We start from the raw sequence: 25,142 nt of genomic DNA on the forward strand, positions 1-25,142 counted from the left end.
TGGTGGTTTGTTAATTTACTGTTTATCACTTAGGCAAGAGAACTTAAAAAAAAATCCAACTTCAATAAGACATTTAATTTTTTTAGTTTGTTTTTGATATCTTAGTTTTCCCGCTGAACTTTTGAATGCCATTTCTCAACACTGGTGGCTCTTAGAGTTCTAGTCTTTGGAACAGTTTTCAAATTTGTCTTTGTTTGGAAAGGGTATTAATGCTGCTGCTGTGGGAGAACACAGAAGTTTGCAGAGTCCTTGGTTACCAGTGTTCTTCTGTATGAAAGTTATACTCATCTCCTAATCAGTAGGGCACTGGGTGGGATTTTCCCCTTTGGGTAGGGAAAGTTAGTGGGCTCTTAAGTGCCAGTTGCAGTGTTTACAAGTCAGTGAGGCCTACAGCATCTGTGCTGGACGCTGTATAGATTAAAAATAAACACACCTTTATACGTGTCATGCATCACTTAAAGTATAAGCGAGAAAACCAAAGCCATGTGCAACATTACTCAGTGACTTGGGGACAGTTTCCTGACCCCTCAGAGAAGCCTGTGGTGCTGGAGAGATGGCTCTGTAGTCAGGCCCTGTCTGTTCTTGCATGGACTGAGGTTCTGGTCCCAGCACCCATGTGGAGGCTCACAACCCCCTCTAACTCCACTTCCAAGGGATCTGATGCCCTCTGTTGGCCTTTGTAGGCATTGGTCTGGGTCCCTCCAGACTGTAGGATGTTCAGGTGCCTGGGCTCCCTGCTGAGCAGCAGTGGGCAGTGGCCTTTTATCTATTAGACCAGTGAAAGGCGGCTGGGGGTTTAGCTCAGTGGTAGAGCGCTTACCTAGGAAGCGCAAGGCCCTGGGTTCGGTCCCCAGCTCCGGAAAAAAAAAAAACAAAAAAAAAAAAACCAGTGAAAGGCAGCACTCACTCACGGTTCTCCCTTTGCTGTAGGGTGGGGCCGGGGAGGAGGGCTTATGTACTGGTTTTCATTTCTCTCAAGAGCCAGGTAGGTAGAAATCTGTTAGGGCACAAGGAACTGTAAGGTCCTTCCAAAGCTCAACCCACCCGACACCTTAGAGACCCCAAGCAGCCCACACTTCCCTCAGCAAGTCTCTGACTGCTGCGTTTTCATTGTGGGGCGAAGGACCTGTTCATGGAGGGTTTGGTTTTCACTTCCCAAGTGACAGTAATGCCTTGCACCTTCTGTGCACATTGTCCCCTTTGGGCCTTTAATGCATTTGGGGAATGGTGCTGGTTATATACCTGGGGTCTTACAGTAGGCAAAAGTGAGATCTGTAGCTGAGGCTAGCTTTGAACTCCTCACCTTCCTGCCTCCACCATGCCTGGCAAGTCCATCTTAAGTCCATCTTTAAGATTTTAAATTGTCCTCCTGCTCTGTCTCCTTTTTAACAAGTTTATGTATTTTAGGTATTAGTGAGTGCCTTGATAGCTTTAGGGTTTACAGCAAGTGTCTGTGTGTATTTTTGTTTATCTTAGGTAGTGTGTGTGATGTGATGTGTGTGCCATGGTGCACGTGTGTTGGTGTGATGTGTGTGGACGTCAGAGGCTAACTTGGAGAGGTCAGTTCTTCATCTCGGTGAGCCCACGTGCAGGCCTCGAAGGTGACAGCTCCTTCCAAGCCTCGATGGTGTTAGCTCCTCTGTGTTTGCTTTTGCTGTCCAGGGCCAGGAAGACACATTGCTGTGTTTTCTTCTGGGAGCTTTGCAGTCTCAGCTCTGTTGCCGAGGCTCTGAACCCATCTGATCACAGCGTCTTTCTGTCCGCTTGCTCCTGGCTGCTCTGCTGTGTCTGCACCCTTCATTCACACTCTGTTCCCACGAGTGGTTTTGGTTCCTGTGTTGAAAGTCAGTTGGCTAGAGCAAGTATCGGTTCACCTCAGGACTGAAGTTTTTTTTTTTTTTTTTTTTTTTCTTTTTTTCTTTTCTTTTTTTCGGAGCTGGGGACTGAACCCAGGGCCTTGCGCTTCCTAGGCAAGCGCTCTACCACTGAGCTAAATCCCCAACCCCAGGACTGAAGTTTTTTAAAATGTGATTATTATTGTTGTATGTATGTGTGTACACTGTGTATGTGTGGGCACATGTATGTGTGTATACTGTGTGTGTATGTGCTGGCATATGTGTGTGGGGTACATGTGTGTATGTCTGGGCATGTATGTGTGTATATGTGTATGTGTTTGGACACATCTGTGTATGCGGCACATGTATGTATGTGTGGGCACATGCACAGAGATCAGAGGACAACACTGTGGACTTGGTTCTCTCCTACCATTTTCACATGTGTTTGGGGATCAAGCTCAGGTCACAGACGTGTGCAGTAGGTGTCCTTTCCCTCTGAGCCTCTCTCTGGCCCTGGACTTTGAATTCTGTTGCATTGATTTATGTCTGTCTTGTCAACTCTCACACCCTCATGACAACTGCTTCCACTTTTCTGCTTTGTAAAAATGTGCATGTGTATTTGTTTGTGTGTGCACATGCACTTCTGCTAGGGATTTACAATGTGCCTCTGTCCTTGTGAGCTCCTCCCAAGATGCTCAGATGAGTGTGGGTACGGCCACGGCGGTCTCTCGGTGACACAGGCATTTTCTCTTCTGAGCTTTGTTGTTGGGTTTGCTTTCGGGTGGGCTCCCTTCCTGTCCTTATTCATGGTGTGTGTACCTGTGTGCATGTGTGTGTGTATACCCGTGTGCATGTGTGTGTGTATACCTAGGTGCATGGGTGTGTGTATACCTGTGTGCATGTATGTATGTGTGTACCTGTGTGCATGGGTGTGTGTATACCTGTGTGTATGTGTGTGTGTACCTGTGTGCATGTGTGTATGTGTGTACCTGTGTGCATGTGTGTGTGTGTACCTGTGTGCATGTGTGTATGTGTATACATGTGTGTATGTGTATACCTGTGTGCATGTGTGTGTATGTATATACCTGTGTGCATGTGTATGTATGCTACCTGTGTGCATGTGTGTATGTATACCTGTGTGCATGTGTGTATGTGTGTGCATGTGTGTATGTGTATACCTGTGTGCGTGTGTGTATGTGTGTACCTGTGTGCATCCCCATCTGTGTGTGGGATTATATGTGTATTGGGGTGTGTGCTCGCAAGTAAGTGTATGTGTGTGTATGCTCAAGTATATGTGTGAGTGTGTGTGAGAGAGAGAAGGCAAGAAAGAGAGACAGACAGACAGATAGACACCTTTTAGTTTTTGTTTTATTTTTGGTTTTGCTTACTTTTCTGTTGAGTTTTTTTGAGAAAAGTTTTCTCTGTGTAACTTTGCCTGCTCAGTCAATAGACCAAGCTGGCCTTGAACTCAGAGATCTGCCTGCCTCTACATCCCAAGTGCTGGGATTAAAAACCTGCACCAAATCCGGCTAACTAGAATTGATTTGTGCTTATGTGTATGTGTGGTAAGGGTGTGAGTGCAGGTATGTGTGGAAGTAGGAAGAAGGTGTCGGATCCCCTGGGGCAGGAGCTACAGGCAATCATGAGCAGCTGGGTGTGTGTGTGTGTGTGTGTGTGTGTGTGTGTGTGTGTAACATATGTGGGGGCTCTGAGGGAGCAGTCAACACTAACCACTGGGCCATCTTTTGAGATGCTTGCTGAGATGCGCTGGAAGGGACTCTAGCTTTTGTGACCTGTAGAACTGATGGCTGAGAAGGTGGTGACTTTGGAGAGAGGCCAGTATGGAGGTATGTTCCTTGAGTTTTTGACCACAGTAGAAGCTGTGTCTGACTCGCTCTTGAAGGAAGAATTAAGGCTGTTGGCTGAGTGTAAGACCTTAGCATCTTGTACCAAGGATTCCAGTAGTCAGCAGGGAAGGTCAAGCAGCAGCTGGGCTACAGAACACAAGGAGTGGGGACCTGCCGCTGGGCTTTTGCTTCTGCCCAGCCACACGTCCCAGCAGTGCAGAGAGGACACTGCCACATAAGCAAAAGTGGACAGAGGCTGTGGCATAAACTCTTTTTCTGCATCTAGTAGTGGGAGGGACGTAGAAGGCGAGAAATAGCATTGCCCACCTCAGGTCCCACGTGGCACAGACAGACAGCTGTTGGCCTCTTCTGTTCACAGCGGTCTGGTTTGCAGTGAGTTTGTCAGGGTTTGGCCATGTGCCGGTTCCACTTAGCTTTATTCGAGTTCCATTTGTCTTTTTGAGCAGAATGCTGTACAGCAGCAGACGGGAAAATTACATCAAGTGCTGGCTAGAAAACCTGAGGTGTGGGGGGCTGGGGCCTGAAGCACAAAGCCTCCCATGTTCATGCCCATCTGGTAACCCAGAGAGGTCCCAGGACCCCAGCTAGCTGTTGCCCACAATCCTCGTGCCCAGCTTCCTCTGCAGCAGTTGAATGACCTGACATGAGCCTCCATCCTGGTCTCCTTTCTCCTCCACACTGGCCTGTTCCTTCCCTTCTGTCCAGCTGCCGCTGCCATGCAATTCAGGCTTTGGCTGTCATGGCTCGTAGCCAGTAAATGGCTCCAAATGTTTGCTAGAATGGAGCTGGCAGGCTCACTGTCATCGCGAAGCCTTGATCAGCCTCTTCCCACTTAATTACAGCTCCTTGTTGTAAGACTGGGCTCTTGACTTCTGTGGCAGCCTCAGGTCAGATTTCCTGTTCCTCACTGGGCCTTAGCAGCCAGCAGTTGGTCTGGGTAACTGCAGGGCAGAGGGTAGTGGCAGCACAGGGAGACAGGGCAGCAGCCGCTCGCCTCAAGTCTGCTTAGTTGGTCGTGTGGAATGACTCTAGGGAGCCAGCACAGTGCTCAGAGGGGATGCTGATGTTGGGATGAGGGAGGGTGTTAGAAACTGGAAAACGACCCTGGCAGGTTGGGAGGAAAGGATTTCCTTCAGCTTCACACCTACAAGGTTCCTTCCTTAGGTACTTTCCTATCTCCAAATAGGAGTGGCAGGATGAGCCTTCCTGCCCACCCTGAGAGGCCCGGCGGATTTTCCCTCAGGTCCTGCCTTAATCTTTCTCTCAGACTGCCTCTGGATGTTGTGAGCTTTCTGGATGTTGCAGTGCTCTCCCTGCTTCTACCGCAGAGGGCTCTGGGATCTGCAGTCAGACTGACTGCCTTTTAGGAGAGCAGACAGTGCCGAGGAGCTGTTTCCAGCTCGCCTGTTGTGGACGTGCAGGTTTGACGCACGTGGTTCTCACACATTCTTGCTGCTTTCTTTTTGCAGACACGATGCGGCGAGTGGTACGACAGAGCAAGTTCCGGCACGTCTTTGGACAGGCAGTGAAGAATGACCAGTGCTACGATGACATCCGCGTCTCCCGAGTCACCTGGGACAGCTCCTTTTGTGCTGTCAACCCCAGATTCGTGGCCATCATCATAGAAGCGAGTGGGGGAGGGGCCTTCCTGGTGCTCCCTCTGCACAAGGTGAGTGAGCGAGCGACCTCCATTCTCGAGCTGGAGATACAGGCTGCTGTTTCTAAGTCGTCTCATGTGGGTGCTGGGAACTGAACTCAGGTCCTCAGCAAGGGCTCTAACCCACTGAGCCACGTCTTCAGTCTCTGACCTTTTGGGTTTTGAGTTGTAAATGGAACACAAGCTCAAGAAAATGTCCCAAGGGATGGGTTTTAGCTCTGCAGTTTAGCTCTCTTGTTGCTTAGTTGTATATGATCCTGGTTCCACCCATGCTGCCAGAGTTGCCGGTGTTGGCGGCGTCCACACAGACAGACACAACACAAGATTCAAGATTTATCCTGTCTCTGGGTGATAAACCGTAGCCGAGGATTTGTGCTGTTTAACAGCGGTAGGAGCGAAGGGTCCCACCTGGGTGGCTCTGTGTGCACTTCTCAGGGTGGGCACCGGTCCTTTCCTGACCACGCCTTTCCCTGAGCCCTGTCCCAGCTGGGTATAAGATGGAGCTCTTCTGCACCTGCTCTCCTTAGCCTGTAGGAGGAGGGGATTTGGTGAGTCCTGAGCCCTAGAGCTCAGAGTTCAGTCCCTGACGTGACGTGCAAATGCAGGTGTTGGGTACAGCTGTTCCCATGCGGTGAAAATCTACGGTGGCAGCGCCAGACTAGGGCATGTCTCAACATGGAGCGTGGGTTCTGAAAGTAGGACCATGAAGTCCACCTCTGTCAAGAGCACTGCTTGACTTCACTTGGGGAAGCTTCCAGTTCTTGTAGTTCCCTCTCAGATGTCCACAACCAGCTCGTTCTGGTTTAAGGCCTGTGCTTGACATCTGTGGCTGGATTGATTATTGTACAACTGAACCAGCTCTGGGAAGAAATAGGAAGATCAGAGCAGACACTTGTCCCCAGTGCACCTTCCAATTAGACAAAGTGAATCTTGCCGTTAATTGGAGCTTTTTCTACTTGGATACTTTGTTTCTGTTTACTGGTGCCTTACCATTGTGCCTTACCATCCTGCCATAGCCTGATTTTGAAGTGAGTGTCAGTTGTGTTTAGTCCACACATCTGTTCAGTATGTTCCTCCAAGGGTTTACTTTTTTTTTTTTTTTTTTGGTTCTTTTTTTTCGGAGCTGGGGACCGAACCCAGGGCCTTGCGCTTCCTAGGTAAGCACTCTAACCACTGAGCTAAATCCCCAGCCCCTCAAGGGTTTACTTTTAACTGTGTGTGTGTGACCACATGCCCTCACAGGGACAGGTACGTGTGGATCCCCTGGAGCTAGCTACAAGTAGTCGTGGGTCCCTTGCTATGGGTGCAGGGCCTAGAACTTACGTCATCTGGACACACTCTTAGCCACTGGGCCCTCGCTCCAGCCTGTGCATTCCTTTATTAGTAGCGAGCGCTCAGGAACATTGCTTTCTCTTGCTAGGGCTCAGGCCGGCCAGCTGTGAGGACAGTCACAGCCTGTCTGCCAGGTCAGGAACTCACGGTCTGCTTGGAGTGAAAGCATTTTTCTTTTTATAAACTGAGGAACGAATTCAAGACATTCTTTTCTTCAAAGAAATGGAACAAGCCAATTAAGAAGCCCAAAATAAACTCTCAATGGCTAATCTTCCCCTGAGTTCAGACAGTTCCTTCAGCTTCCACATCCACAAAAGGCTCTGTGAGTCCGCCTTGGCTTCTGCAAACTGCGGAAGAGTTTGGCCTCCCAGCGCTTGTGGGAGACCAGTCTGGGGATGTCGTTCTTACCTCTGTAAGTGGCCTGTATTAGTCTGTCACGTGCTCTGTGACCATCCTCCTGGGAAGGAGGTCGCAGTAAGTCCTTGGTTGTGGAGAAGCTCAGTGGGTAGAGGTAGCATGAGGACCTGACTTCTTACAAGCTAGTCTCAGTGATGTTTGTCTGTGACCCCATCACCAGGGGGCAAAGGAGGGGCCTCGGGTTCTCTGGCTGCCAGTCTGTCAAACTGGTGAGCTCCAGATTCACTGAGAGACACTGTCTCAAGAGGGTGCGGGGGGTGGGGGGGAGATAGAAGATACCTACACACACGTACACACACAGGTGCACCCACAGACACATAGTACACATCCCTCCAACCCCTCCCCCATTGCTATGCTTGAACCACACGTTGGGAGGCGCCCTCCTGGCTGCAGTTCTGTCTGTGTGGCTTTGTCCTGAGAGTTGTTTGTGAGGAGAGGCTGACATTGGTGTAAACTTAGTGATAGCTTAGGGAGGTAGAAGGGCACGGTTACTGGCTTCCCTCGGCAGTAGGTTCCCAGGCTCCGTGTGGTTCCGCATTAGCATGTACACACTCGACATGTCTGAGTGGTGCTGAGAGAGGAGTAGGGCCTGGGCATTGAAGGGCTGGGAGTTGAGTCCTGGCTGGGTCACCTTGATGCAAGACATGGGTCTGCCATCTGTCCTTCAATTCTCTTTTCGTAATGTAAAGGAGCTATATGTAAAAGTGACTTTCTCAGCCCTGGAAATTCTATGTTCTCAGCACATCTCCTCACCTGTGGCTGTCCACTCTGAGGTGATTTCTGGGTGGTTTGTATTCAGAATCCGTAAAGGAATGCCAGTTTCTCCTTCTCGGCCTGACTCGTAACTCTGGGGAACAGATGCTGGGCCGCACCCGGCAGGCGAGGGTGGTGGTCAGTCTTGTGCTGTGGTGGAAGGCCTGACTGTGAGCCCATGTCAGCGGACACTGATGTTTCTGCTCTTCCTGGGATGCTGCCTGGTCACTGGCGCATCAATAGCTTTAGCAAACAGGACGACCATCCTCACTGTTGGCAGGAAATACCTACCCTCTAACAGATGCTCTGACGCTAAGTATTTGAGTGGTTTTCGTTGATATTTGATTGTTACTAGGTCAGGTTTCACTGTTGTGTGACCAGCACATGTGAGTGCTGGCTTGCTCTTTGTAAGCGCAGCACTGCCCTTTGCAGAATTGCTGCCCTTGTGACTGAACCTCAGGCCTGACTCATGCTAATCAAGTCCTCCGACAGCAAGCTGTACCCTGCCACCATGCCCCTCATGAAGCACTGTGGAGTGTTTTCTAGCTAAGCTGTATCTATCCTATTAGACTGTTCCTGTTGGCCATGTGTGGTGGTTTACACCTTTAATCCCAGCACTTGGAAAGCAGCCCACCTAGTGAGTTCCCAGCCAGCTGGGCTATATGGTGAGACCTTGTCTCAGCACCCCACTCCACCCACCCCAAGGTGGGGGGAATGTAGCAAGACTTGTAAACTCAGCGTCTTAAGATTAGAGTTGGGGGGGTGGGTGGAGAGATGGCTCAGTGGTTAAGAGCTCCGACTGCTCTTCCAGAGGTCCTGAGTTCAATTCCCAGCAACCACATGGTGGCTCACAACCATCTGTAATGGTATCCGAAACCTTCTTCTGGTGTGTGTGAAGACAGCTACAGTGTACTCACATACGTAAAATAAATAAAAATTAAAAAAAAAAAGATTAGAGTTTGGGAAAATATAAATTAATTAGACAGTCTTTGTCTTCCAGGACTTAAGATCCAAGATGGAAACAGTAACAGGACAACTATATTGACATACACACGTGCCTGTGCTCACAAATGAGGGGTCAGCACACACATGTGCCTGTGCTCACACCTGAGTGGTCGGCACACACGTGCCTGTGCTCACACCTGAGTGGTCGGCACACACACGCCTGTGCTCACACCTGAGTGGTTGGCACACACACATGCCTGTGCTCACACCTGAGTGGTCGGCACACACGTGCCTGTGCTCACACCTGAGTGGTTGGCACACACGTGCCTGTGCTCACATACAAGCACCAACACTCACGAGTGGCCAGCACATTGGCTTGTCAGAGACCATTGCTTGAGGAGTAAGTAGGTTCCCAGCTAAGGTGTGGTGGCTTGGATTAGCCCGCATGCGCTCCGGCTCTTTGGTAACACTGCTCAAGCCGTGGCATGCCGCCGTGCCGTGATTCCTGAAGGTGTGGCTTGTGTGTTCTTGTTCTCTAGTCTTTCAGAGAATGAGTAAGACAAGACTGTCTTGTTGAGCACACGCTGGCTCTGTGATTTGACTGGCACAAGGGAGAGCTTTCTCCCTTGCTGCAAGTGCCCAAACTGCCTCCCCTGCAGCACGCAGGCTTTCGGTCTGAGCAGTCTGCCAGGTTCTTTTGTGACGCACAGCTGAAGCAAGCCCCTCCCGGCTTCGGTTCATGACAACTCCAGCACACAGTGGTTCCTGTTAGGTGCACACTCAAACTTTGGACCTCAGAAAGCCTGCCAGTCCTGCCTGAGACAAGTATGGTGGAGGGTGCCCTGAGAACTGTGCCCCTAACCTGGATGGAGGATCCACACCACAGGCTCCCGGCTCCTTGGTCCCCTCCCCATTCTGATTGTAAAGGTCCTTTGTGTCTGGGAGTGACTGCTGAGTTCTGAGCAGTGACTGTCTAGAGGGGTGTATGTGGCCAGGGCTTCTTTAGCCTTGTGCCACACTGTCTCTGTCCCTGCACGTATTCTCAGACCAGTCTTTGACATACAGCGTTTGCTTACACTGCATGTGTGAGTAGTAAGAGTTGTGCTGGCTGGTTTCATGTTAATTTAATACAAGATTGAGTTAACTGAAAGGAGAAAATGCCTTCATAAGCTCCAGCTGTGGGACATTTCTTAATTAATAATTTGATAGGGGAGAGCCCATTGTGGATGGAGCCATCCCTGGGCTGGTAGTCCTGGGTTCTTTAAGAAAGCAGCTGAGCAAGCCAGGTAATAGCACCCCTCCATGGCCTCTGCATCAGCTCCTGCTTCCAGGTTCCTGCCCTGCTTGAGTTCCTGTCCTGACCTCCTTTAGCGATGGACTGTGGTGTGGAGATGTAAACCCTTCCTCCCCATCTTGCTCTTGGCCATGGTGCTCCTCACAGTGACAGTGGTCCTAACTAGGACAAGTGGCTTTCTGATTGTCTGTCTTGCCCCAGCCCCATCCCGGCTAGGGCTGCATACACAGTAGGGCGTGCTCTTCCTGGCTGGCCATGGTGAGCTGTCAGCCGCCACAACCCTTCTGTTAGTTATGAGTATTCTTAGGACAGCTGCAGACGGAGAGTGTACATGCATATACGTTTATACGTGCGTGCGTGCGTGCGTGTGTGTGTGTGAATATAAACATTCTTTTTGAGAGAGAGGGTCTTCTTGTGTAGTGCACACCCCACTCCAGAAGCTTGAATGAAATTCAAAGAGTGCTTCAAACCCCTCATTTTAGGGCTGTAGCTCAGTTGGTAGAATGATTGCCCTGCACATACAAGGCCATGAATTTGATTCCCAGCCACATAGACCAGGCATGGGAATGCACACCTATGGTCCTGCCGCCCGGCAGGCCGGGGTAGAAGAATCATGGGTTCAGAGTCACCCTAGTGGCGGTCTGCATGGGAAAGGATCCAGTAGGCTCGTGTTTGAAGGGTTTGAGTGCGGTCCCACTTGGTGGAGCTGTTTGGGATTAGGGCCTGTCCGGAGAGTGGGCTTTCACGTTTGAGAAACCCAAGGCGTCCAGTTGACTTCTGGGACCTGTGATTGAGTCTGGAGCTGTGAGCTCTCCCAGCTGTTGCTCCAGTGCCCCGGAGCCTGAACTGGAGTCCTGGAAGAACAGCTTTTCCTGCTGAGTCATCTTTTCAGCCGCCATGCCTTCCTCCTGGGAATTGCATTCTTTTATTTAAACATTGAAACTAATCTTATGGTTTGCTTATGGTTGATTATTAGATGATAGGAGGCAGATCTGCTTCCCTTGTAGCAGACAGAGAACAGAGGGAAAGAACAAGATGCCTGGTGTCATAGGTAGGTCATGTGCCAGTCAGGTCATGACAAGTGAGAACCTATCTTCACTGAACTGTAGGTACAGACAGATCACATGGAAAAGAAGATAATAAAAATAAGTAAATAGAACCGGAGAGATGGCTCAGTGGTTAAGAGCACTGACCACTCTTCCAGAGGTCCTGAGTTCAATTCCCAGCATCCACAGGGTGGCTCACAGACATCTGTGATGAGAGCCAATGCCCTCTTCTGGCCTGCAGGCGTACACGCAGGCACAGTGCTGTATATATAATAAATAAATGTAAATAAATAAGTAAATAGATGTAATAAAGTAATGGGCAGACACCCGTCCTCCCATGCCGATGCTAACCCGTCCTCCCATGCTGACGCTAACCCAACCATGTGTTGTTGGCATGGCTTTGGGTTAGCGGTCTGGCAGACCTCTTCTATGTGAGATGTCAGCACCGCAGAGTTTAGTATCCCCAAGACTAAGACCCCACAGCATGGAATAGGTTGTAAAATTCACTTCATAGCTGGGTGGGGTGTTGCACGCCTGTGATCCCGGTATTTGGGAGGCAGAGGCTAGTAGACTTCTGTGGGTTAGAGACCAGCCTGCTCTACAGAGCGAGTTCCAGGACAGTGGTGCTGTATAGAGAGAACTCTCTAAAAGGAAAAAAAAAATACTATTTTACCCAGCAAACATTCCTTTCCCACAGGCTTAGATCTCATACTCCAGGTCTTCAAAATGCAGCTACCTGATTCCCAAGTAAACTGGTCTATGACAAGAATTCTCCCCCTAGTTCTTCGTCTCTTTCTCCAGAGCAGGAGCTGTGAGACCCCACACTGGGCAGTACCTCATGAGCATCACTGTCAGCATTGGCTGCAGCTACAGACACCAGGGACAGATAGACAGCCGAATGCCTGTCCTGTTCTGGAAAAGAGCAGACTTGGCGCCACTGTGTTTACAGTACCACAAGGAGGAGCTGGACTAGAGGGTCACCCTTGCCATGACGGCCTCACACAGCAGAGGATGCTGAGGTCCCATGGTGGCACAGGGTACTACAGTGGTCACCACACAGTTCATTTACACCCTGCACTCTGTGGTGGGATGCATGCAGCCTGTGAATTCCTGCCATTCTCGGACTTAATACCCATTCTAGCATCCTGTCATTTGAGATTTCAGATACCGTGGCGGGAGGATCCGAGTCTGAGGCCAGCCTGAGATTCATGGTGAGACCCTATCTAAAAAAAACAGAAACAAAAACAACAATTTTTAAAAAAAGAATATATTCTAGGTCAGAGCAAAGCTTACAGTGAGTGTAGCCGCACATAGGCACCTAACAGCCACTGCAATGAAACCACCACTGAACAGGCAGGACTCCAGCCTTCCTGTGACTCTCAGAGGGCGGCAGACACGGGCATAGTAAGTCTCCCTCCAGAGGGGACGGGAAGATGATGTGTCTCTCATCGAGTCCCTCCTAAGTCTTAGCTGCCTGTCCCCCACACAGGCTGAGCCCTGAGGTTTCATTTCTGTTCTCGTCTGACTCTACGGTGACCCCAAAGCCCTTTAGCTAGAGCCCATGTCCCCTCATCCCTTTTCTGTGTAAGAAGGAACCTACCTGCCGTTTCTGCACCAGCATGAGTGAGGGCACAGCAAGCACTCTGAGGGCTCGAGGAGGCCCTTCCGGGAGGCTGCATGTTCTTGGAGCAGTGTGGGACAAAGTCTGAGAAAACCCAAGAACCTTCCTTGCTGCAGTGTGGGGCTGCTTGCTCCCTGAATCACCCGCCCTCTGCCAGAGTGCTGTCTTTGTATGTCACTGTGCCTCTGTGGTTGCCAGTGCTGTGCCTATAACCAATCAGGAGATGTTTCATAAACTGTTGGACAGTTTCCACCCTTGACCTGCTGAACGCAGATGGCATCAAGTGGAGTCATCTGTCCCAGAAGGCTGTATCAGTTTCACCGTGCAGCCTGACCTTGGGCCCTGTGTGGAAGGCCACACCCCAGGTGGCTAACCTCTGTGTCACCCTGAGTACATCCACAAGGTAGAAAGCAAACACTCAAAGACATGTTGGCTTGATTTTTTTCAGGAGACGGCCATCAGTCTCATTTAAAGCTGACCCTGTCAAGTTATCAGTTGGGCATGCAGCCACGCCCTTTCTGAGTACACTCCCTCATATGCAAGGCTCTGATCTTAGACCAAGGCTCTGGTTGTGCATGCTGGTCCGCCAGGTGCACTTCAGCATCGTGTCAGATTACTGTATATGTTGTCACTAAAATACAGCGCTTTGGCTCCTTCCAATCCAGTAAGCTTCAAGAATTTGTGCAGATTGTTCTGTTTGTACACCGGCTCTTTGTAACTTTAGGGTTTACCCCAAAGTCAGATGCCATCCTCGCTCACCCTCCGGAGCTCCCACTTAGCCACTAGGGAGCGAGCTCCTTGGCCGGAACTGTGACCACGTGGACCGGGTCCCACTGGTCTTTCCAGTGACGTGCCTCACCCCTTGTCCACGAGCTGCTGGGGCTCGTGGTGATGAGGAGTATCAGCGCAGTGAGCAGACTTTTCAGTATGTGCTTGTCACTTTGTGTGCCAGTCCCTGAGATGTGGACATCTCTATCGAGTCCTCGACATCTTTGTCCAGTGTGCAGACTCACTGGTGCTGGACTTCACACCAGACAGCAGCAGCATCTCAGGTAGAGAGATGACCTGCCTCGTGCCGCTCCCTGAGAACTCTTCCATAACATCATTCATTTGCTTCAGGGCCATGGGTTACCTGTAGGCTTAAATTTTTCAAAACACACTTTAATTAGGGTTCTTAAATGCTTCAGCCTCCCTTCTAGCCACCTACCATAGGCAGGGGGAAAGAAAGGCTAATAGGAAACCAGCTTTGTGGACCTAGTTAGAAATAGTTTTTTGGGGAGATCCAGTCTTACTGTCAAGATATCAGCAGTCCAGACCAAAACCTCAAACACAATCAGTAGCAGCCGCTAGATCCAGAAGAAACCACAAGGCTCTGCCAGATCACACGTCCAAGGAAGCCACAAGAAGCTGCCACAGTATCATGGGAAGTTTTTTGGCAAGTTACTCTTTCTGAAGTCACAACATGTGAAGATCAGCAACGAGGTGCAAGGCAGACCGGTGCAAGAGCCCTGTCACTGCGGAGTTATATTTATATTCTTTCTAAACATCACGTGTCTGCTTCAGCACAACATCCTCTCACCTGTGTCTGCTTCAGCAAAATATCACATGCCATAACGGAGTCTTCAAAGAAACCAGAAGTTTCTACTTCCGGCACCCCTCAGGATGCCATCACTTCATGGGGACAACACTGATAGTCCCCAACTGACTGTAAAGCACAGTGTGAGTCCTGATCACCACTGTCCAGGAATCGTAAGACTTGGGTCAGCCTAGTTTCAGCATGGCGGGTGACTGCTGATGAGAAGGGTCTGGATAACCCTGAGGGTGCGGTGTGTGTGTGCATGTCCTTGGACAGCACCACGGTGTGATTTCAGTCAAAGCCTTGGTGTCGGACAGGGTCGTCTCAGTGTTGGAGGAAATGACATCTAGATTGAACAGGTTGCCTGTCATGGGATGAACTTCTCTGTCTGCTGGGAGTTCCCCCACAGGTAGAACTCACAGCTCACACAGGCCCAGAGCACAGAGCCAAGTGGGGGAGTGCCACCCCAGCTGCCAGTGCCTGCAGGGTCATTGCTTTGCCAGCTCTTCCTGTGGGCAGGACGGTCTTGCCTGGGTTCCTATAACAGCTGCCCTGGGTCTGCCCAGTGACTGTGTAGAGCACTTGGTTGATGAGTTCCCCTGAGGCTGGAAGAGTTCACAAGAGATCGTTTGCTTCCAGGTTCTGTGAGTTTGCATCCAGGAGCTAGAGGGATATAATCTGAAAGGGGAGGTGTTCCGCCCCAGAAGGGCCAGGGCGGCGGCCACATCCTCTTCCACACTGCTACTTACAAGTGTAGGCTAGCTCCTTTGGCACTGGGGAAATGGATCTGATCATGTGTGTATCATAGGAACCAGCATGTAAGTCACAAGTAGTTGAAGGAAGCTGTATGGTAGGAAAGTCGTATTTGTTGGTTTTTTTCTTCATTTCCAGTATGAATTGTGTAAAATTGACATTTTTCTTGAGAGCACGTGGAGAACCAGAACAAATGCTCAGGTCCTGTGCAGCTCCATCAGCCAGGTGTCTCCCCTTAGCCATCCCAGGTGGAGGCAGCCGCTTGAACCAGACAAAAGTGAGACTGCATAGTCCGTCCCATCCAGCTGTGTTTGGAGATGTCCTTCCTGCTGTCACCTTTGAGCTTGGTTGGTCTGCTTCCTCTCCCGCTCTTCAGAACTGGAGTCTGGGATGGAGTGACTGACCCAGGCTGTGGGCGTGTTTTTTCGACCTTCCAAGTCTAAATCTTGCTGTTACTTCTCCACTGTGTGAAGGGCTGGGGGCCATAGGGACTTGGAGGCCAGTTGAACCATGCAACACCTTTGCGTTCTCTCTCCCTGGAAGGAAAGCTCAGAGGAAAACAAGACAGTAGCTTGGCCTTTGTGTCATAGGCCCGAATTATGCTAGTTTTCCAGTCTCAGTGTGTACTGTGTCTTGTAGTGATGAGATCTGAGCAGCTGTCTGCCAAGGGCTTCCTTTACATGGCTGCTGCTATACTGATAAGTTCCTCCTCTCACAGGCAGATTCGGGAGGAGCACGGGCCCATGGTGCTGTTCTGAGTGAGCCACAGTGCCAGCACCTGCCAGGTTTGCACTGGCGGCGTTGTGTGTTGCTGAATAGCTGACAGGCAGTTTTCATGTCTGCAGAGAGACTGCAGATGGTCCTCTGTGTAGAGGTGACCGTTTGACACTGCACAGCCATGGTGTTGATGGTGGAGGGTTTTATTATGTGCCATTTCTTGATGTGTTGTGACCTTCCAGTTCACTGCTTACTGAAACAGCTTCTGTCTGAGGCCTTTAGCACCTAAATCTGAAGTGTGTGGGTCTTGAAAGGCTGGGGGATGGTCTAGGGATTCAGGGGGAGGGCACCAGGTGCAGAACAATGACTTGTAAATTGTGTCCTGAGCTGCCAGCCACATGAGTGCTGCGTGGCCTCATTACCACATGAAGTGCCACAGAAGGGCCCTTTCATTTTCTCTCAGGGCCTGTGTTCTCCAGGCTCACTGGAGGCATCGAGGAGGAGGACTGCTCTGCTCCCCCAGTTAACAATGAAGCACAAAGTGCTGGCAGAGGAGCCTCACAGTGTGCCCTGGGGCTGTGACTCACCGAGAGTGTGCCCAGCAGATGATGTGTCCACCCTCCCCACTCCTCCAGCGATGAGCAGCAGGCAGCCTGTCCTTTGTGCACCCTCACCTCATCCAGCTTCTGCTGCTGCAGCTCACTGCTGCATCTGTCCATCCCGAGGCAGCCTGCAGGCCTGACGAGCTCTGACAGTGCTTTTTACCATATATGGCCATCAGGGCTCGGTGGCTGACAGCTGGCCAGGATAATTTCCTTCCTCTGCTTTGATTGGCTGCACAGCTGCTTAGAGAATGGTGGGATCTGGAAGTGTGTGGTGAGAAGCCACCTAGTCAAGTGCAGAGAATGTTTAACTCTTTCCTGGAAACACCAAGCCACCCCTACTCATCAAGAAAGGGTTCTGAGCACATGCAGTTTGCTCTTTAAAGTGCATTCAGTTTGGATTGAACACGTTTTTGCAATGTCATCTACACGTGTAGCAAGCTGCTCTTGCGGACTTGAAGGTCTCTGCTGATTGGGTGTAGAGCCCCGAAGGCTGAGCTGTGGCGAGGGTGAGGCACATTTGTCTGCTGGTCCTGTCCGGCTGAGCTGTCCTGTGTAAGGGACACAGGACAGAGTTGGGTCTGTACTCTGCTCCTGCCCCCAAAGCAGGACTGTTGTGTTTTTCACTTTGGTGTCCCGTGGCTGCATCCAGCTGCTCACTAGGATGGGCCAGCGTCCGTTCTCCTTAACGGTGGGGACGCTGCCTCTGTCCTGCACTTGGATCTGTCTGTACTTCTGCTTGCCACTTGAAAGCTGAAACTTGGTTCTGACTGTTCTACTCCATCGTGGGCTTTGGTCTTTGTTCTCAGCTCACAAATATCACATGGACTCACGATGATCAGCAGTTCTCTGAAGTTCTTCTCTCAAGTCATTGAAGAACTACCTAGCCAGCCTTAGGGTTAGAGTTAGGGTCAGGGTCAGCACACATCTTTAGTCCCAGCCTTTAGGGGCAGAGGTAGAGGTTAGCTGATCTGAGTGAGGCCAGCCTGGTGTAAATGGTGAGTTCCAGCCAAGGCTACATAGGAGACCCTGCCCTAATAAACTAAACCCCCATATCCACAAAGGAAAATATATTTTGAGATAGTGGTTTTGTATTTTTTGAAAGCAGAGTGGATACTTGATTATTAAGGAAGCACAGGGAAGAAATCTTTGGGATGGGAGCCAGGGGCTGAGGGCTGACGGAGGGGCAGCTTCAGTGTGGGCTTTTATTGTCTGTTCTGTTACTACAGGATTGAGTTTAGGACCTGTCTGTGTGCGTCCAGGGCCCTACCACTGACCGACAATCCCAGCATGGTGTCCTTGAATAAGAGCATGCTACCCTTTTTCACTTTTTCCCCTTCAGGTAAACGACTCAGTTTATCTCCTCACATTCTCCATAGGTTTAAGTCTGGTCTGTATTAAATCCATTAAATCCAGCCAGCACCACTATGTGAGCCAGTAAGATGGCCCAGTGGGCAAAGGCCACGCTGCAGGAGCCTGGTGACCCGGTGTGATCCTGGAACGTGTGGGAAGTGGAGAGAGCTTAGTTCACACAGTGGCCCTCTGAGCTCCCTGTGTGTGATGTAGCATGTACACACATGTGCGCACACATGTACACAGTTACATGTACACAGTTACATGTACACACATGTACAAACACATGTACACACATGCACACATACACATTATAATAAATGTAAAAGTTATGCTAAAGGGTGGGTGTGGTACGCTTGGGAGGCAGAAGCAGGCGATCTCTGAGTTCTAGGCCAGCTTGGTCTACAGTGAGTTCCAGGCTAGCTGGGTCTACAGGGAGAGACCCTGCCTCATAGACAAAGGAAAGAAAAGGGAAGTTGGCAAGCCCAGCTCTGGGATGCCTATGATGTGGTTACCTTGTGTGCCATGTCACCCCAGGCTGTTTTCTCCCAAGGCCACACCTCCCTTACAGCCTTAGCTGCTGGTTTACCTCACAGAGTAGTTCAGCCTCAGTTTGATGTTTTACTCCACAACACCCCCTATCCCCGAGGCCGGTGTTTCTGTGCCCTTACAGCAGAGCGCCCTCCATGTGTTCATCAGCAAGTCACACCTGGTGTTCATGTCCACAGCTGAGGGCAGCCCTGTCACCTGCAGTCCTCGTGATTCCTCCCCATGCAGCCCCTGAGGCCCACAGATCCCAACAGGACATGCACTCACATAAATAGTTCTGTCACAGGAAAGGAAGCTGGAGAAGAGGAAGCAGCTTCAGTGCTTGCCCTTCTCTGACTCCTTTGACCCTGCTCATGTGAATGGAGCCCTTATGCTTGGCTGGAAGTTTCCTCTGCCTCTGAGCACATGTTTGATTCCATTCTCCGTGCTGGAGTTCACGAGCCCTCAGTTTATTCCCCTAGAGCCAGAAATGAACTGTTACTGACGTGGGCACATCAATGGGTTTGGTCCTCATTGTTTTCCCTTAAAAAGCAAACATCTGGAAACACCGAGCTGCATCCCTCTCCTGAGAGTCATGAGCCCTGAGCCCTAGGGCGCTCCGGACCCTCACATGTGCTGGCCATACCCAGTTTAGGCCGGAGGCAGAGGAGCAGCTGAGCGATGGGAAAGGACAGGAAAGTGAGGCAGCTGCCCAGATGCGTAGGAGACAGGCAGGAGACGGGCTCCGCAGTGAGATCTGAGATCGGAGCTAGGATGAGCGTGTAGCTGCCTCACCATCTCGAGGGCATTGGGACCGAGGACCTGTGCTGCTTGTCACTGGAGTCGTTTGCTAGCTTTGGAAAGGAACTTGCGAAAACGTTAGCATGTTACACGTTTCTGCTCTGGAAGGGGCCAGTCCCTGCTCCTTGGTCCTTTCCAGCTCGTTTCACTGTGCCTGACTGACTGATGGGGAGCACAGGTGTGTGTGAGGGGCTGCTCTTACTTTGTATGACCTTGTATGAGCCACACAGCACACATTACGGGCCTGGGTCTCGAGGGTCCATGAAGGTGAGAATGTCGTCCCAGGTGCTCCTCACAGGGTGGAATTCCTCTGCTGTGGTGTCTGTGGGGAATCCCCTGGTGTGTGTCCTGTAGACACTTATAGTTTGATTGCAGTGGCCGTAGCACACAGAGCATGTACCGTGTGTGAGGGGGGACTGAGGCAGATGCCACAGAGCTCAGACACAGGAAGCCACTGCAGTGTTCTCTAGGAATTGATGGGAACAATGGGAATGCACGGTAACTGGAGATTCGGCTGCATTTTAAGCTCTTTAGGAGGAAGGCCTTTACACAGCTTAGAACAGTTCTTTTTTAGGGCCATAAGATAAGGCTTTATGAATACTGACATTTCTGTTCTGTTTTTATTTTTTACTCTCCTCCACTCTCCCAAGCCCGGACAGGAAATGCTCTTTGACTGGGTATGGTTAAGAGGCAAGAGTTAAGACTTAGCGCGCGCGCTCTCTCTCTCTCTCTCTCTCTCTCTCTCTCTCTCTCTCTCACCCCAGGCCCTGCTGAGTCTTGGTTTGAGATGTTAAGTTCTGGCCCCAGACCCAACACACAGGGCAGTGCTGGCACCAGCTTTCCTGCTGTGCTGGGCTTGCTGGCTGGGATATGCTCAAAACTGTCACCCTCAGCTCGGGCCAGCCACGTGGAAACTGTGCCCTTACACCCCTGCCTCGTGCCAGCTGTCTGCATGCCTCAGAGGCTGAATTTCCCCTTGGGTTCATGTTGCTTGGCTCAGAGCAGGTCACTAGATCTGTCAGGTACTAATGAGAGTGTGCCAGGATCCTGACCCATGTCACCACTGTCCCATGACCTGGGGCAGCCTCTGGAATCTTGGTGATAGTTTTGACAGTTACCGAGTTAACTCCCTGTAATCTCAACCACTTGGGGTTGTGGCCAAAGAGGCACGGTATACCGTGTGAGTGAATTAAAACCTTGGAGGCTCAGGAGACAAATGGCTGTAGTTTCCATCCTAGAAAAGAACGGATGCTTGGTGACACAGCGCACACACCCAGGATCCAGACCAGCCAGCCACACATGAGACAGAGAACAAGCAAATAAAGCAAAACCAACTGAGCGACATCCAGGCCAATGCAGTGGCCGGCGAACGTGCTTACTATGCAGGCTTGGCTGCTGGGGCTCCAGCCCTCCAGCCCTGTGACCTCTCTGTGACTCCCCGGCATGTACACCCAGCCACACACAGCTCACCATACTCATCATACTGTAATAAGTACAGTTTTAGAAAAAAAAATAGGGATACTCTGTCTGGATGGTGTGGTTGAGGCGACTTACCCTTAATGAAGCGGCTTTAGTAAAGCAGAATCATTCTATATAGAACATGGAAAACTGGAGAGAAGTCCATGAAATGTCACTGTTTACTCAGAAAAAGACACCAGGACCCTGACGTTCAGTTTGTTTCCCACTGTGCTGTCCTTCATGAGCATGTGCTGCTGCCGCGAGCTGCGGCGTCAGGCGTGTGGCAGACCCAGAGCAGGCAGGGTACTCATTGTCCACGGGGGCAACTGGATGCCCCAGTTCCACGAGTCCCCTTAGGGATGTCTGATTATCCTTACATTATGTCCATCGTCACAGTAACCAGAGTGCCACACCGTACCATTTTGTTTGTTTACCAATGGCATCTGGTACCAAGAACCCACATGGAGGTCGGAAGGTAACTTGCTACAGGGGTTGCAGGGACTAAACTCATTCCCTGGCTTGGCTTCAGGTACTTTTCACCTCTGAGCCCTCTCGCTGGGCCTTGTCATCACGTCTTTATAGCATATGCCCTTTGGTAAAAGGTCTAATTGCACTTTGATTTGATTTGATTTTGTTATGGGTGAGAAGGAAGAGCTGCTGTCCCTTCAGTGTGCACTTAGACCATCCCTCCCTCTGACCGTGCTCCTCACTATGTGCAATGAGTGTCTTTTGTGCATTGCTGCCGTGTGTCGCTGCCGTTATTTGTTGGATGGATTTATGGTGACATCACAGCCAGAGGAAGCAGCTGCTTGCAGAGTATCCGGTGTTATTAACTCCGTTTCTGATGGCTGGCTGCCAGCAATCGCAAGGCCACTGTTGTGCTCTCGGCACGGCCCCTGTCCTGGTGGGACGTTTTTTTTCCCTATTAAAGCCATTGATGGCCAGTGACAGCTCAGAGAGCCGCCTCTTGGGTACTGTGCCTCCATTATTTCTGAATAATTAAATTTCCATATGATCAAAGTGATCTTGTCCACACCCTGAAAGCATCAGTCATTATCATGACTTGTTGGGTTTATTTGTTGTTTGTGTATCTGTTGCCTTGTGCATAACTTGCTGTACAGACCAGGCCAGCCTTGAGCTTACAGAGCCATGCACCTCTGCCTCCAAGGGGCTGGGATTAAAGGTGTACTGCACCGTGCCTTTAGTAGTTTCAGTAGAAAGGAAGTCTGCAAGTTGTTGGTCAGCAGCAGGGGGTTCCTGGGAAATACTGCTGCAAGCTTTGCTGCTGTGCCTCAGCCACGAATGGCAGACATTCTGTGTATACTCCGAGATCTCACCAGGTTAAAGGGTACAGGTGGACACCCTCCCGGTAACTTGTAGCGGGTACTGTCTAAGCTGGGGCGATTAGAGAAACGCCTCACATGTGGTTCCAGTTCACTAGGCTTGGTACTCCAGGCTCAGTCTCGACCTGTCTTGCTCTCATGAGCAGCGCTGTGTAGCCCAGACCAAATGCCACCTGCTATTCTGGGGAATCCGAGTTCAGTAATATACTTTCTGTCACAGTGCCAGGCGGGGCTTGGGTACAGAAGCCTGGGGTAAGACAATTCAGCAGGAACAATATCAATGGCGACCAATGAGGCGGCTTGGTTGTGGATGGAGGTTGCTGCTACTCCTGGTTCTGTTCTTGACAGACCCACACTGTGAAAGGAGAGTCCTGGCGCCCAAAAGCTGTCCTCTGACTTCTGTACACCCGGGCAGCCATGACTCATATGCAGGCTTAATGTAAAATTCATAGCAGTGCATTGATATGTTTGAGTTTTCCTATTTTTTTATAGGAAGCATTGAATAAAATAAGATACTCATGTGTTTCCCCCAAGGTTGGGCAGATGTCAGTATTCTGCCTTATTGGTTTCATCCCTCCTGAAAGAAGAGTACAGTGGCTGTGCTGGCCTGCCACCCCTGCTCGTTCCTCAGAGACGCTCATCTTCTCAGATGTGCTCATGTGTGCTCTAGATTGTGGTCCTCTCAGTCCCTGGGCACCCCCAGCAGTGCTAACAGTCCTGACACTGTCTGTGAGCACACGCCTCCATTTCCAGGCTTGTGTGGAACTTGCGTGTGAATATTTGTTCCCATGACGGAAGACAGCAAACTGGGTCTTCCTTCTGTCACTGCTTGCAGTGCTGTAGGGACCCTTTCTCACATGAAAAGGACAGGGACCTTTGATCCCTTACCAAGGTCATTTGGGAGGTGACACTTGACCTGATGCTGTTAGTCACAGGAGGAACTGTGACAACGATGACGGCACTTCCGGTCAGATGTGCTCGTGTGTGTTGTTTGTAATGGAAGTCACGTGCCTCCTCGTCATCTTTAATTGATTTGTGGGTATGTGGGTGCGCACACGCAGGTGCCCATGGAGGCCGAGGAGTGTATGGGATCCCTTGGAGCTGGAGTAACAGATGGTTGTGAGCTGCCCAACATGGGTGCTGGGGCCTTGTGGAAGAGCAGCAAGGGCCTTAGCCACTGCACTTGGTTTTAACTGGCACTTGTCTCGTGACCAGTGAGCCCGAGGATCTTCTCACACATCTGCTGGTTCCCAGGCTTCCCTGTGTGAGCCGCCCGCTCCTGTCATCTGCCACTGTTCTGGCCGACTGTGCTATTGTCTCTTCCCTTGGCCTGTGTGAGTGTATTTGTTCTTTTGTTTTGAGACAGGGTCTCTTTGTAGCCCAGGCTGGTCTCGTCTCACGAGTCTCTTGCTCGTTTTCCTCAGTCCTTGGTTACAGGCATGAATCACAGTAGTTTAGAACAACTCATGCTGGGCTTGCTGGCTTGCTGGGCTTGCTGGCTTGCTTCCTTCCTTCAAATGTTAACAATTATTTATTTTTATGTGCGTTTTGTTTGCGTGCTTATGTGCCTGGCTGGCACCCTCTGAGGCCAGCAGAGGGCACTAGATCCCCTGCCTCTGGAGCTGCAGATGGCGGCTGTAAGCTTCAGGGTTGGGAACCAAGTCCTCTGGAAAGTCAGCAGTTCTAACTGTTGAGCCGTCTCTCCAGCCCAGCCCAGCCCAGTGTTTGTTTGTTTAGTGGTCTGCATGGTGTGAGTGAATACTTTTGTGCTCTCTCCCCTCTGACCTGTGTCTGTGTGTCGTCCTCCTCCTGCCCCTCTGAGTCCACCTCAGTGCTGTCTTCTTTGGGAAGCTGGGCCAGGCCATCTTTTTGCCAGGACCTCACTGTGTAGTCCTGATGGCCCAGAACTCGTTTTCCAGTGGTATTTCAGGGGTTTTGTTGTTTTTTGTTTTTAAATTAAGTTTCAACAAGTTACATTTTGTTCATAAGATTGTTCCCTCTGGAGTTTTCAGATGACTCTGGTGCTGCTCCTTGTGTCCCTCTTTGTGTCCCTCTTGTGTGTACTTGTTCCTTCTCTGATTCCCCGGCCTGCCTAGTGTCCCTCTTGTGTGTACTTGTTCCTTCTCTGATCCCCGGCCTGCCTGGTGTCCCTCTTGTGTACTTGTTCCTTCTCTGATTCCCCGGCCTGCCTGGTGTCCCTCTTGTGTGTACTTGTTCCTTCTCTGATCCCCGGCCTGCCTGGTGTTGCACTCCTGTTTCCGTTACTGTCTAATGCTTCATTTCTGCCTTTCTTCAGTCTGTACCCGTTAGCCATCATCACTGCTGCCTCATGTGAAACTTACTGCACTGAGAGTGGGTTTCCTTTCTGCTGTTTATTCCTTTGAACAAAGAATACCATACTATTTGTGGTATGGTTTTTGTTGGAAATGTCCTTTTTTGCTGTTTGCTTTTTACAAAGGATCACTCTTGAATGATGATATAATCCATCTGAGTACTCCGTGCACACGCATTCTCTGCCGTGAGTGAGTGTGTGTGTGCGTGTGTGAAAGGGCATGTGTGTGAGTGTGTGTGAGAGAGCATGTGTGTGAGTGTGTACGAGAGAGAGAGCATGTGTGTATGTGCATGTGTGTGTGTGTGAATGAAGACATAATCTATCTGAATACTCTATGCACAGGCATTCTCTGCTGTGAGTGAGTGAGAGTGTGTGTGTGTGTGTGTGTGTGTGTGTGTGTGTGTGAAAGAGCATGTGTGTGAGTGTGTGAGTGTGTGTGTGTGTGAGAATGATGATATATAATCCATCTGAGTACTCCGTGCACACGCATTCTCTGCCGTGAGTGTGTGTGTGTGTGTGTGTGTGTGTGTGTGTGAAAGAGCATGTGTGTGAGTGTGTATGAGAGAGAGAGCATGTGTGTGTGTGCATATGTGTGTGTGAATGAAGATATAATCCATCTGAATACTCTATGCACAGGCATTCTCTGCTGTGAGTGAGTGAGAGTGTGTGTGTGTGTGTGTGTGTGTGTGAATGAAGATATAATCCATCCGAATACTCTGTGCACAGGCATTCTCTGCTGTGAGTGAGTGAGAGTGTGTGTGTGTGTGTGTGTGTGTGTGTGTGTGTGAGAATGATGATATATAATCCATCTGAGTACTCTGTGCACAGGCATTCTCTGCTGTGAGTGTGTGTGTGTGTGTGTGTGTGTGTGTGTGTGTGTGTGTGTGTGTGTACCGGCCATGGTATTAGGT

General features: G+C 50.4%; 1 protein-coding gene across 1 annotated transcript in view; it reads left to right on the forward strand.

Annotated features, from left to right (window-relative positions):
• Positions 1-25,142, forward strand: part of Coro1c (coronin 1C) — a 72,146-nt gene that overhangs the window by 22,658 nt on the left and 24,346 nt on the right. The window contains exon 2 of the mRNA NM_001109327.3: positions 5,173-5,372. Coding sequence (NP_001102797.1) covers positions 5,178-5,372 — 195 coding nt within the window. The 5' untranslated portion in view covers positions 5,173-5,177. The remainder of the gene's footprint in view (positions 1-5,172; positions 5,373-25,142) is intronic.

This window comes from Rattus norvegicus, chromosome 12 (genome assembly GCF_036323735.1).
Source record: "Rattus norvegicus strain BN/NHsdMcwi chromosome 12, GRCr8, whole genome shotgun sequence".
In the NCBI taxonomy this organism is placed as follows: Eukaryota; Metazoa; Chordata; class Mammalia; order Rodentia; family Muridae; genus Rattus; species Rattus norvegicus.